Source organism: Gadus macrocephalus, chromosome 8 (genome assembly GCF_031168955.1).
Source record: "Gadus macrocephalus chromosome 8, ASM3116895v1".
Taxonomy (NCBI): domain Eukaryota; kingdom Metazoa; phylum Chordata; class Actinopteri; order Gadiformes; family Gadidae; genus Gadus; species Gadus macrocephalus.
This window is the reverse complement of record NC_082389.1, coordinates 8,409,400-8,422,056: the sequence shown is the minus strand read 5'-3', so window position 1 is coordinate 8,422,056 and position 12,657 is coordinate 8,409,400. Positions and strand designations below refer to the sequence as shown.

At 46.4% G+C, this 12,657-nt stretch overlaps 1 protein-coding gene across 1 annotated transcript in view; it reads right to left on the bottom strand.

The window, feature by feature from the left end:
• Positions 1–12,657, bottom strand: part of vav3b (vav 3 guanine nucleotide exchange factor b) — a 52,312-nt gene that overhangs the window by 25,917 nt on the left and 13,738 nt on the right. Inside the window, exons 11-19 of the mRNA XM_060058593.1 lie at positions 11,126–11,194; positions 10,549–10,635; positions 9,429–9,514; positions 8,857–8,989; positions 4,504–4,613; positions 3,855–3,956; positions 3,371–3,462; positions 2,561–2,913; positions 1,206–1,239 (exon numbers count right to left, since the gene is read on the bottom strand). Coding sequence (XP_059914576.1) covers positions 1,206–1,239; positions 2,561–2,913; positions 3,371–3,462; positions 3,855–3,956; positions 4,504–4,613; positions 8,857–8,989; positions 9,429–9,514; positions 10,549–10,635; positions 11,126–11,194 — 1,066 coding nt within the window. The remainder of the gene's footprint in view (positions 1–1,205; positions 1,240–2,560; positions 2,914–3,370; positions 3,463–3,854; positions 3,957–4,503; positions 4,614–8,856; positions 8,990–9,428; positions 9,515–10,548; positions 10,636–11,125; positions 11,195–12,657) is intronic.

Below are 12,657 nucleotides of genomic sequence, written 5' to 3'. Positions count from 1 at the left end.
ACGCATGCAGCTCCCCTCCAAGGCGCCGGCTAACAGCTAGCAGCTACGTCCCCTGGAGGAGGGGCGCTATTGGAGACGACGGGGGCCGCGGGCGATGACTTTATTGCACACCACCACCACAACACCACCCCCCCCCCCCCTCTCCCCCTCCACCGTCTTTAATAAGGACAATAAGCAAAGCTGTGCTTTCTCATAAGGCCAATTTATGGAAATTGATTCATCACTATGGCAGAACTTGGCAGGCACTGGCAGTTTGGGGGCGTGGGTGGCGGGGTCTTGGAGGCATAAAGGGAGATCTTTTTTTTTGTCCCCCGTGGTCCTTCGAATAATTCCTCTCATGATAGGAAGTAATCCTCAAATAAAAAACATCCTACCTGGGTTCTAGGGTGTGTGGTGGGTGGAGAATGTGTGAGTTTGTTTTTTCAACAACATTTTTGGTCTGTATTATTGCTATTGAGTGTGTGTGTTTGTGTGTGTGGGGGGGTGTTTGTGTGTGTGTGTGTGTGTGTGTGTGTGTGTGTGTGTGTGTGTGTGTGTGTGTGCTTTGTTGTAAAATAATCCAGAGAATAGAGCGTCCTCCTATAGGTATTTGTGCCCAGAGGTATTTGTGTTTTTCTGTGTTTTTTTTGCAGCTGCCGCTTCTAGCGTGAGAAAGCGAAAGTGTAAACAAATGAGTAAACCGATAAAACTAAAATTAAAAACTCTAAATAATTACTCCACACGTTATTATTCATTCATAGCATCACAGGTTTACAGCCGTCACAGTTTCCCAATAGCTAATGTAAAGCTCATGACACGCCTGATTTGAGGTGTTTATTTATTCATTTATTGAAGCGTACAAACCCTTTTGGCCAAAAGATTTGTCACCTTATTGAATTCCAATGAACAGAATTAAATCAAAAATAACAGTGATTCAATTCAAGGTTCAAGGTTAAATTAGCCAATAAGTGAGCAAGTACCCATGTTTGGTATTCAGTGTATGGCCTTCAGCCCAGTGTTTCTTTAAATAATTTTGAACCACGGACATTTATCTTCCAACAGGAGTCACAAATGCAGCATGTATTAGATTTTATTATAGCACCATTCGACTAAAGGTTCGAAGGGCTTAAAATAAAGTGTTGTTAGTTTTTCTTCTGTTGATTAAAGATTAAAACAGCCCTTTGCACCCAAAGTGTCACAAGTGTTGCAGTCAACACTATACTGACCTGGGATGGCTTGCCTCCGTGCCGTTAAAACTCTCTGTGGAAAGAGAGACATACAGAGAGAGTCAAACACAGAGAGAGACAGAGAGAGAGAGAGACATACAGGCAGAGAGGGAAAGAAACACTGAGACACGGAGAGAGAGCAACATACAGGGAGAGAGAGAGAGACATACAGATAGAGTCAAACACAAAGAGAGACAGGGGAGAGAGAGAGACATACAGATAGAGTCAAACACAAAGAGAGACAGAGGGAGAGAGAGAGGGAGACATACAGGGAGAGAGTGACAGAAACACAGAGAGAAAGAGAGAGAGAGAGAGAGAGAGAGAGAGAGAGAGAGAGAGAGAGAGACACAGAGAGAGAGAGAGACACAGAGAGAGAGAGAGAGAGAGAGAGAGAGAGAGAGAGAGAGAGAGAGACAGAGAGGGGCAGAGAGCGATGGATTGAGAGAGAAAAAACATAGAAAGAGAGAGGGAGAGAGAGACAGAGGCAGAGAGAGAGACAAACAGAGAGAGGTGTGAGAAAGAGAGGGAAGGAAGAAGAGTAGAACATGCCTGAGCAAGTTTAGGAAAACAAAGATGTAACAGAGGCGTATGGGGGAGGGGGGGGGGGTTGGAACCCAGAAAGTAAAGAGCAGCCGCTGAGAGAGAGGAGGCGATGGCGATACCCCAGAGAGGGGGACTAGAGGAGTGATACGGCTATAGAAAGGGGTCATTCACACATCAGGCCCGGCGTCAGGATGACCCGCCTGCCTTCCAGTCGTCTGTGAAAGCTCCCCCAACTCCCAAAGCGAAGCCACCGTGTAAGAAGTAGGTGTGATTTTCCCAAACTGTGTTGTGGAGGTGGGAAAAAAAAAAAACATGCAATTCGTACACTCTGCGACATGCATACAGGAAGTCTGTCGGCGCTCATCCATTCATTCAGCATTGTGTTTGCGTTGACGCTTGTGTGTATTTGTGCGCACGATGAGCGTTCATGTGTGTGTTTTTTGTGTCATCCATTGTTTTGCACTCGTAAGGGTATCGCCAGGGGTGGAAAGCACCAGAGTGCTTGAGTAGTGCATGTCAGAACTATTTACTTATATTCCCCCCTTCAAAGGAAAACCTCAGAGGGGGGAAAAACTGATTTTACTTGTGTGTGTGTGTGTGTGTGTGTGTGTGTGTGTGTGTGTGTGTGTGTGTCTGTGAGCGTGTGAACGTGCGTGTGTGCGTGTGCAAGCGCACGCACGTGTGTGTGTGTGCCTTCCATGTTAAAAAGCAGGGAAGCATCTGGCTTGGCAATGCTAATGCTAATGAGAGCGGCTGTGTTCTGTGAGCCGGGGGGGGTGGGAGACAGAGAGAGCGTCTGGACTGGGTCTTACCTGCTGCCTTGGCGCGGCCGTATCTGCAACCAGGCGGGAGACAGACAAGGTGAGGAGCGGGAGAAACAGAACAGCAGCTCCCTGACACGCAACCTCAACTGTCGGACCGTCCAACCTCCACCCGGGGCCCTGCCTCGTCACGCCTCCGGAATGCACAAAGAAGGCCCTGTGCTGCCCCCCCCCCCCCCCCCCCCCCGAGATGGTGGGGGCCGTCCTCCCCCTCCTGCCCCACCACCCCCACCCCCACCACCACCACCACTCCACACCGCTGTCATGGCCCGGTGACTTTAGCTGTCTGCCCAGCCACAGAGGGCTAACGTAGCTGAACCAGCCCCCGACTGCCACTCTGTCCGCTCAGAGAGCTAACCCTCACCGCCGCCGCGGACAGGTTGTTATTTTGCCTTAGCTTAATGACGGGGCGGGGCGAGGGGGGGGGGGGGGGGTATTGGAGAACTTTCTATACACTTTACACGTAGACGGTCGTTTGAGTTAATATCATATGCTGGAAAACTTGAACAACTATGGGTGGCTATACGACGTATGATCAGCTATGTTTGCGACGTATGCCAAAAAATGCTGGAGGTGTCAGCTCTGCCAACACATTAGCATAGCAACACAGATGGCCTCTTAGTACACGTCAGAAAAAAGGGAAAGGGGACAAATAAAAAGGCCATGCAGTGTACATAACAGGTGAGCGGAAAAGGATTTGTGCATGTTTAAATGAATGCATATGCATGTCTACAATTTCTGCATTATCTACGATAGAAACGACACATTTAAAAAATGTGGAAAATATTAATGAGGACTCACCTGGTCTCCCACACATGACCAGACGCCCGAGGCACTCCTTATGGGCGCCCAGGCCACACTTGTTACAGAGGTAGCCCTGGTTAAATATACCCCTGGGGGCGCCCCAAATGTTGACATGTTATTATCATAAAGCCTTCTGTTCCATAGACAAACACTTGGTTCATTGCGTGCTAATTGTTCTCCTTGTATGAGTTGCAATAGAAGCGGAACAGCATTTGCTTATCATGTTAACTGGTGAAACAAAGCAGCATGGGCATATATATGAAATTGCTAATTGATGCTTAAATGTGCGAATTCTGGTGTGAAGATTAAACGAAAAAACGGGGGCAAAAAATAAGTAGCCTTTGATGTCCCACAGATGCACAGAAAATTATCATAGCATAAAAGAGGACGAGGATCTACCAGTCGAGAACAACGAGCGCTTTGATCCGTGAAAAGACAGCGTGAAAACACATCATTCACAGCCTGGATGTGTGAGTGTTACCTGAGCAGGAGATGGCAGAAGCTGCACGAAGTGATCCTCTCGAATGTGTGCATCTTGAACTGGTGGCTGTTGCTGTTAGCATTATCTGGTCGAATGTTTGATCTGAGGCAGGAAACACACACCCACACACACACACATACACACACACACACACACACACACACACACACACACACACACACACACACACACACACACACACACAGACACAGACACAGACACACACAGACACAGACACACACACACACACACACACACTCAAATAACAGTGGCAGACCTGATCAAACAACACCCATGCAAGAGTCAATACTTCACTTGGCCAACATGCAAACACCCACACATTCAAGGTAACACAGACACACACACACAAGCACACGCACTGTGAAATAATAGAGAGTGAAATAACAGAGATACATATGCACACACAAACACGGGTACACAATATCGCTTGAATGCACAAAACCGTCTGAATACACACACACACACAGATACACACACACACACACACACACACACACACACACACACACACACAGACACAGAAACACACACACACACACACATACAGATACACACACAGACAGACAGACAGACAGACACACACACAGAAACACTGAGCCAGTTGTAGGCTGATGAACTGTGTACCCACACGGCCATCTCAAACTGGTCCAACCACTTCTTCTTCAGCTCCATGGTCTTGAAGAACAGCTCGAAGCCCGTGTGCCCCTGGTTGTGGGTCAGGTAGAAGCCGTAGCACCACTGTGGAACGCCCAGAGGGATTCAGTCACAGAGACCCACACAGTTAGTTTCCCTTTTGCAGTGAAATTCCACTCAAGTCAATTCATTGTAATTCAATTTCAACGCATATGGATTCAATAAGGAATAAGATTTATTAGATTCAGAGTTCAAGTTTAAATTTGAAACCGTTGGAAACAAACATCTAATGTGGAGCCCCCACACAGAGACTCTCCATAGAGATGAGAGATCAGGACCCTGGACAGCTCCCCGACTGCGCAAAGCGGGAACAGACCATATTTGGGCGTAGTACTACTGAGTAATCAGTTCTATGAGCACCAGATGACACAGATCTGGAGGCGAAACAGCTGGAACAAATTTGTGATAATCAGCTAAATGGTTTTAACAAGGAGCTTCTCTGACTTGGTCAATGGGGAGAAGCTGGGGGAATTCAAAACCCCGTGTTTTGGTTTGTGTTGATGGGTATGCATTAGATGCCTCCCTCTCTCGGTTAAACACATGCGGCTGCCTGCGTCACCACTGATTGGCTCGGTCGCCCTGCCGTTACTCGCTGATAAAGCGTTGATGCGCCACACCTGTGCTTCGCTTGTTGAGGGTGAACTGAAGGGACGTTTACAGGGGAGCCGGCAGCCCTGCCTTCCTGGAATGAACCAACACCTGAAAGCGATTGCGGTGTCAGGGAGTTTGGTTCTCGTTTAAGAGAATCACGAAAGCGTTGGGAGGAGACCAACATAAGGACCTAAGTTGGGTGAAGAAGAAATTCGGTTTTGTTCCAGTGCTTACCTCCTCACCACGCACACTTTTCAATAGAAACATTTTGTGTGCATTTAACCGTGTCTTTATCTGACCCACCATTGCCTCACTCAGCTAGCTTTGCCACACTAAGTGTGTCAAAAGCGTGCTATAAGCTGTCCTACAGCCCTTAATAAGGCTGCCGTCGTGCCATGCCACCATGTAGCAAAAACAGCGTGACTCTGATCCCATTATCCACAGACCAATGTTCAGCTACTTCACAAGCTAACCAGATCAAATTAAACCTCTGGGACAGCACCATCTCTGGTGAAACACGGGTTATTACAGCAGCCGTTTTGCATTGGCTCAAATTGGTGCCGAACAAACTATGAAAAGCGACATCACCTTTGCACTAATCACCTGGCAGCGCATAAACCAATCAGAGGCAGCCTGAGCCTGAAGCCGCACTATCCTGTTCTACATTCCCAGAGCTGCGGGCACTTTGCAGCGTACGACATCCCACCGCAAAATAAACAATCAAACCTAATGGCTTACATCTAATATCAGGTGAGTGAGATGGGTTCTCATGGGGTCGGCTGGTCGGGTCTGCGGCGTGCTGTGCGCTTTGCGAGCGCAGTGTTAAATCATTGATGCCCTCGCCAGCCGACGCCGCACACACACTAAAGCTTCATTTAGCACCGAATGATATATGGCCCTGAGCAGCCTTGGAGGGCCGCACACATTCATCACCTGACATTAGCATCCCCCTTAGCATCTCTGTCCTCTACCATCTCTGTCCTCTGGTGAATGTGTCTGTGTCTGCGTGGGTGTGTGTGAGTGTGTGTGTGTGTGTGTGTGTGTGTGTGTGTGTGTGTGTGTGTGTATTTGTGTAGGGGTTCAATGGGTTCTATGAACATGCATGTAAGTGTCTGTTATTTTATTGATTTGTTATTGTGTTTGCACCTATCACGGTGACCGTGTGTGTGTGCGTGTGTGTGGTTGGTTGTGTGTGTACGTATGTGTGGCTGTGCACGTGTGCATCTGCCTGTCTGTGTCGATTTGTGTGTGTGTTGCAAAAAATGATGATCCCAGTAAATGGAGAGGAGAGTAAATACACATGACAGATGCGTCGGGTCAAAACACCACAGATTTACTCTGTTTGCTCCACCGTCGCAAGTACATTGCACCATGATCCATTCATGTTGTTTTACGTGACACTACGCGTGTGTACACACACACACACACACACACACACACACACACACACACACACACACACACATAAATCAGTATCATACAAACGTCAGGATCATACGGATAATTACACACACACGCACAGCCGCGCGCGCACACACATAGAGCTGCATTTGCATAATGATCGCACAGCAGATTAAACGACATTGATCACAGAGTCCCTTTGATGGAAACCCAGGGAGACGCCCCGCCCTGACAAGCTGTCACTCTCACCATTTATCAGCATTTGGCGACAGAAAGAAAAGACACCATCTGGGGGCGTACATCACGCACCAAGCCCCCCTCCCCCTCCATAATCCCTCCGCAAAAACACAACACAAAGAAACACAGGACACTTGTGGACAAGAAGCCATCAATGAACGGAGAATAGTCGAGTCCACGGCAATGTGTATCCATTTTGTTCGGATGTATTGCTCTTGTCAGATGTATTCATATATCTTAATGCGTGTGTGTGTGTGTGCGTGTGTGTGTGTGTGTGTGTGTGTGTGTGTGTGTGTGTGTGTGTGTGTGTGTGTGTGTGTGTGTGTGTGTGTGTGTGTGTGTGTGTGTGTGTGTGCGTGTGTGCGTGATACACGGTTGACCCCTGAAGCCCAGAGTGAAGTAAGCTCTAATTGTCCTGGATTGCTCTCATTAGCCACAGCTAATTTGCTTTCATCAATATAAACGCTCTCCGCTCAACCATCTCTGCTGCACTCCAGTAAATATGCTGCCACAGCGATGGTGAGGCCCATGGCAGGGACAGCCCCAAAACATCTTTTGACACATCACTTGATCCAAAATGTCATTACTGATCAGCAGGTGTGGTCATTGTTTTTGTTGTGCTGTGATCTGGTCATGTTGGCAGCTCCTGTCATGGAGGCTCTGCTGTTCGTCTAGGGACTTCTCTCACGTTTCTTTAATCTTTTATAGGACAGAGTTTGGAAGACGCAGCCTGAGTTGGCGAGCCTTATGTTCTTGTCTCTGAGTGGTATGTAAATCTACAAAACTAGAATGACTTTGCACTAGAAATTCCTTTTCCTCTCATCGTCATGACGATCATCTCCTTCACCCAGTAACTCCACAGTTCCTGAAGGGCCCATATAATAGGTTTGAGTGTGGTAGCCATTACAAGCCATTTGAAAATCAGCCTTTTCCTGTGTTTTAATGACATCACAAGTGGGAGTGTCCACCCAGATTCATGGTGGATGGATCAGTCTACCAAACGGACTGCATTAAATGTTGCGTTCAACGATTGGCTCTTAATGGGCAGCAGGCTCACAGTTGTTTAACTCAAGCTTTCCTTCAATTAGTTAGTATCACTTCAACTGGTCGTTTTTCATTTGAATAAAAACACAATCAAGAACGTAATGTAAAACAACGTTTAGTAGAAACTGTATTTAAATGATGAACTCAGCTTAATGCAATCAATTCAAATATTAAACTATTGCATTATTGTTTATAGAGTGTCTTGTCTCTATGCCTTGAATAAACATTTTCTGCACAATAATGAATCTTTTAAAGATTGAAGTGGCATCTAGTGGAACGGAGTTGGAAGAAATGTAATATAATATTCAGAATTATGTTTGAATTAGTGTATAATCCCAGGAAAATATGAATCGTTTTGTATTTGTTTCTTAAGAACGAGCCCTTTATAACTACATAGGGAGCGGGTCCTCTACCACACATCCCATCGCGTTGTTCAGCCATGTTACTATAGCGGCCGATCACAGAAAGACGGCTATAGAGAGGTTTCTAAGCGCTACCACAATGCAATTGTTAGCAGCTAACAACTAACAATCATGATTGCTATAAGCTATATGACCTATAGTTCTACCTACTTAATAACTAATCGAAATGTATAAATCCATCAGGGAACCTTCTCCCTTGACGCTTGCTTACTTAATGCTGTCGTGGACGATGACATATTTTTAGGTCCAGTTGCTGCTTCTTGTACCACAATCAAACTGAATCGACCAGAAAAAACTTTTTCATGCTTTCGGTAGTTTCATAGGGTTTTTTCCGCAATAAGAAAAAAGATAAGACAGATATGTTGGTGTGTTTTTACCCAGCACCAAGCTCTTGGCGGCATAGGGCAGACACTCTTTTTTGACAACATCAGAGTTGTCAGTGGAGTTGTTTGACAGCATGTGATATGGGAACGGTATCAGCGTGAAGACGGAAGAGAAAAAAAAACGATACAGCACAGCGCTGCGTGGAGGCACTGGGGGTACACGAGGGTCGTTACCCATGGATCGGTTTGCGTTTGCCGTTGCCCACTGACCTTTTTACCTTCTCTGTCGGAGGTGGGGTTGTTGGTGATCTTGTAGAAGTTGAGGTACAGCACGTCCTTCAAATCGTAGTTGTCTCCCCGACGCTTGCACACGACGACGGCCAAGTCGAAGAGAAAGATGTGCCTGCGAGGGAGAGAGACACAGAGGGAGACGGAGAGAGAGTGAAGGCACAAGCGGTCGGAGGGCTGAAGGTGTAAGCGACAGAAAAGACAACGTCCACCGCTTTGCGTGAGACCCTTCTGTCAGCACCGAGGTAAAGAGCGCTCCACCAAGGTGAAATACGCTGCGGAGGATTAAATCTCATCGACCATCCCATCAGTTGACCTCGCTTTCTCGGTGTTCCCTTCAATGGCGAGCTGCTCTGCTGGAAACCGAGTTGTTCACAGGCAGATGAATATTTGCTACTCGTCGCCCCCTTCCCCTCACCCGGCCTCCCTTTGTCAACCGGTTGCATCCTCCTACGTTTAGCCATGTCAATGTACTTTTGTGACAGTTTTATTACTTTTTCACGTGTCTTTATCTAGGGTTTTGTTTTTGATGCACATTGAGTGCATGGACCTACCTGTCTTGTTTCCTCTTGTCGAAGTTTGAGACGATGCGTACTTCTCCGTCGCCCTTGGGTCGGCCGTAGTTGATGAGAGGCTGGTTCTGTCGACCCAGAGGAGAGGAAGGGAGTTATTAAAAACAAGGCTTACGGAGGATGGTTTACCAGTTATCTTTTCCAATAGTGTTACAATGATATGATCGTCAGTCAGGAGTGAATTTGTGTGAAATTTGAAAAATGTATGATTTCATTTATAAATGTATTTTGTCACCAGACCAGGCATTTACCACTCATAGCTTAGAAAAAAACGCATACATCGTTTTTGCTTGTACGACAGGGTGAGCAGCACAGTGCAACTCGGTAGATGAATCCATCTGTTTGTCAACGTATCTGTGTCATAGCGACATATCTCTATTGCTTATTGTGAGCGGGCTCCGGGCGGCACCAGGCCATCACATGGCCGTGTGACGGGCATATGGCAGCCCCGGACATTCAGCCCCACTATGCTGGTGGACAGCAGGGCACAGATCAGCTCCCTGGGGAGAGCCACCCACCTGGGACTCATCAGCCCCGTCAGCAGCCCGGCCCAGCTGCCCGGCCTGGTTATCTGCCTCCATATACCCCCGCTTCCACGTGAATATGCTTGGAAAATTCAGTGTTTTTTTTCGGTTTTTGGCGTACCCGGGAAAAAAACGGTGTTTTTTCGGGTCACTGAAAACTGAACAACACTGTCGGAGGTGTTGTTAGCGTTGACAACGGGGACCTAAATTTGCGCATTGGCAGTCGTTGTTTTATGTTTGTGAATTAATCTTCTTCTGGTGTTATTTCTGTTATTTTGGGCGGGTTTATTTATAAGATACATTATCGCATTCAATTGTCTTTGTGTTGACGGAGATGCTAAATGTAAAACTGTTGGTGTGAACAGGAATGTTTTTGTGTAAGTACCCATAAGAATAATTGTTTACGCGTTCAAGGGGTCGACAAAAGTGACATTTTGATCCTGATCAGGATGGCCATGCATGTTATATACCTCATGTTTGAGAAGTAAAAATCCTTGTTTTGGACCCACGCATGGTACCTCCCAGTATTTTGTCACCACAGAGCAAAGTTGTAGATGCATACATGATGTGGGGTTTACCAAGTTTTCGATGGACCTCTGGTATTGGTCGATCTCTCTCAGTGTCTCATTGTCCCTCTTAACCTCGTTGACATACTGGGCCAGGTCCTGAGACACACACACACACACACACACACACACAGACATACACACAAAACAACAAAGGAATTGTAAGAGAAGTAATCAACTCTGTCACACACGCGCTCAGGCCCGCACGTACAAGCACACACGTCACACACACACACACACACACACACGGATCCCACAACCTCACATACCTCAAAGGAGAAAAAAAAATCCTTTGAGTCATTGCTTGCATTTTCGAAGACAGCCCCAACGGTGTCATCTTCTTATCAGAGGCAGACGCGCTGAAGTGTTTGCCGTGTGAGCCGGGTGCTCTTCACAGAACACTGTGGTGTAAATGCTTTTATTTAATCACTTCACACTTAATTCCGGCTGCCAAACATGAATGATTTATTATTTTTAACGGCTCAAAACGCAGTATTTTTTTCTCAGTGCCTAAATATGGGTCTTCGAGTTGCGTGGGGTTCGCGGCCGACTTTAAAATCACAATGATTACCACCAGCTCCACACTTACTTTCATGGCGTCGAGGGCCATCCTCAAGTTGCTCTTGTCTGCGGTGTCGTGAGTGTGTTTCACCAGCTCCTGGGGGATAGACAAAAGAAAAGATGAACAATGACATAGACCTTCACACACACACACACACACACACACACAGACACACACACGGGAATACATATGCACACACACACACACACACACACACACACACACACACACACACACACACACACACACACACACACACTTCTATTATATGGCGGAGGTCATTTGAGCGTTGAAAAGATGGCCTATTGTCTAATCTAAAATTTAATCAGTGCGTATGTAAAGCTCGGATGAATGAGGGGTCTGGGAAAAAAAACACATGGTTTTTTTTCCAGGGGGTGGATGGACCGCCGCACAGACAGGCAGACAGACAGGCAGACAGACAGTCCTCTCTCCAGCACGAACAAAACCCATGATAATACAAAGAATGAAAAATCTCCCCTAACCAGCTAAGCACACCCAAACTTTTTCTTCAGCGGCTCGGATGAATAGGCCTGGGAGAGTAACTCATAAATAATAATAATAACTAATTGCATGCATGGAAATCTTTCATGCCAGCAATCACAAAGTGCAGTACAGGGCTAAAACCGAGCATGTGATTCGAGTCAATCACTTTCCATTTCCCTTTCCATTGTATAAGCCACCTAACGGTTGATAGACAAAAATAGTCACGTGATTAATATCTGATCTCCCCATCATTGCCCAAGTGAGCAATGATGGGGATCAGTCCTTCCACTGACAGCCCCGGCCCTCAGCGGACAGACGAGCCATCTCATCTGTCCGCTGCAGCAGATATGTTGGGCCAAATGCTCCTACAGTGCACGAATACACACGCATCAATCTGTAGGCCCCCCTAAAGTGCCATGAATATGTAAAAACTTGCATTTTATTTTTTGCATATGATTTATGAGGCTTGTGGCGTTTCAGGCAGATCGATGCACCAATTATAATCTAAAGTCATGTTCCGTTAATGCTGCATGTGATCTAGACTCGAACATGTGCAGGTGATCATGGGATATTTATATTAATATGTAGGACCTCAACGGACAACGGCAATAAAGTTTAATTAACTGGTAATAATGGGGATTTTGTATGAATTGATGGGGTGTCCTTTTGTCGTCTCCCTGGGTAACTGGCCCTACGATCCAGATTTCTGGGGGAAACTGTTTCATCCAAGTATAACATATATATTATATTACAACGTGTAACATAAGCAACGCCTGGCTAAGGGTATCAGAAATCATCAGAATCTACTGTAGCCTTAAAAAACCACCACATATATTACTATAATGAGGCTTCCTAATTGGGGCTCCTAGGTAATGCATGCAGCCAAGGAACAATAACACTGTAGTCAATCAAGAATAACTTCCGCCGTGATAACCTCTCACATTGGTGAACATGGGGATTATTCAGGGTAAATTGGTCGGCAGCAACATGTTTCCGTCTACCCTTCCACTGAGTTGAGAAGGGGAAGTTTCACCCCTCTATTCTGATGAATCATC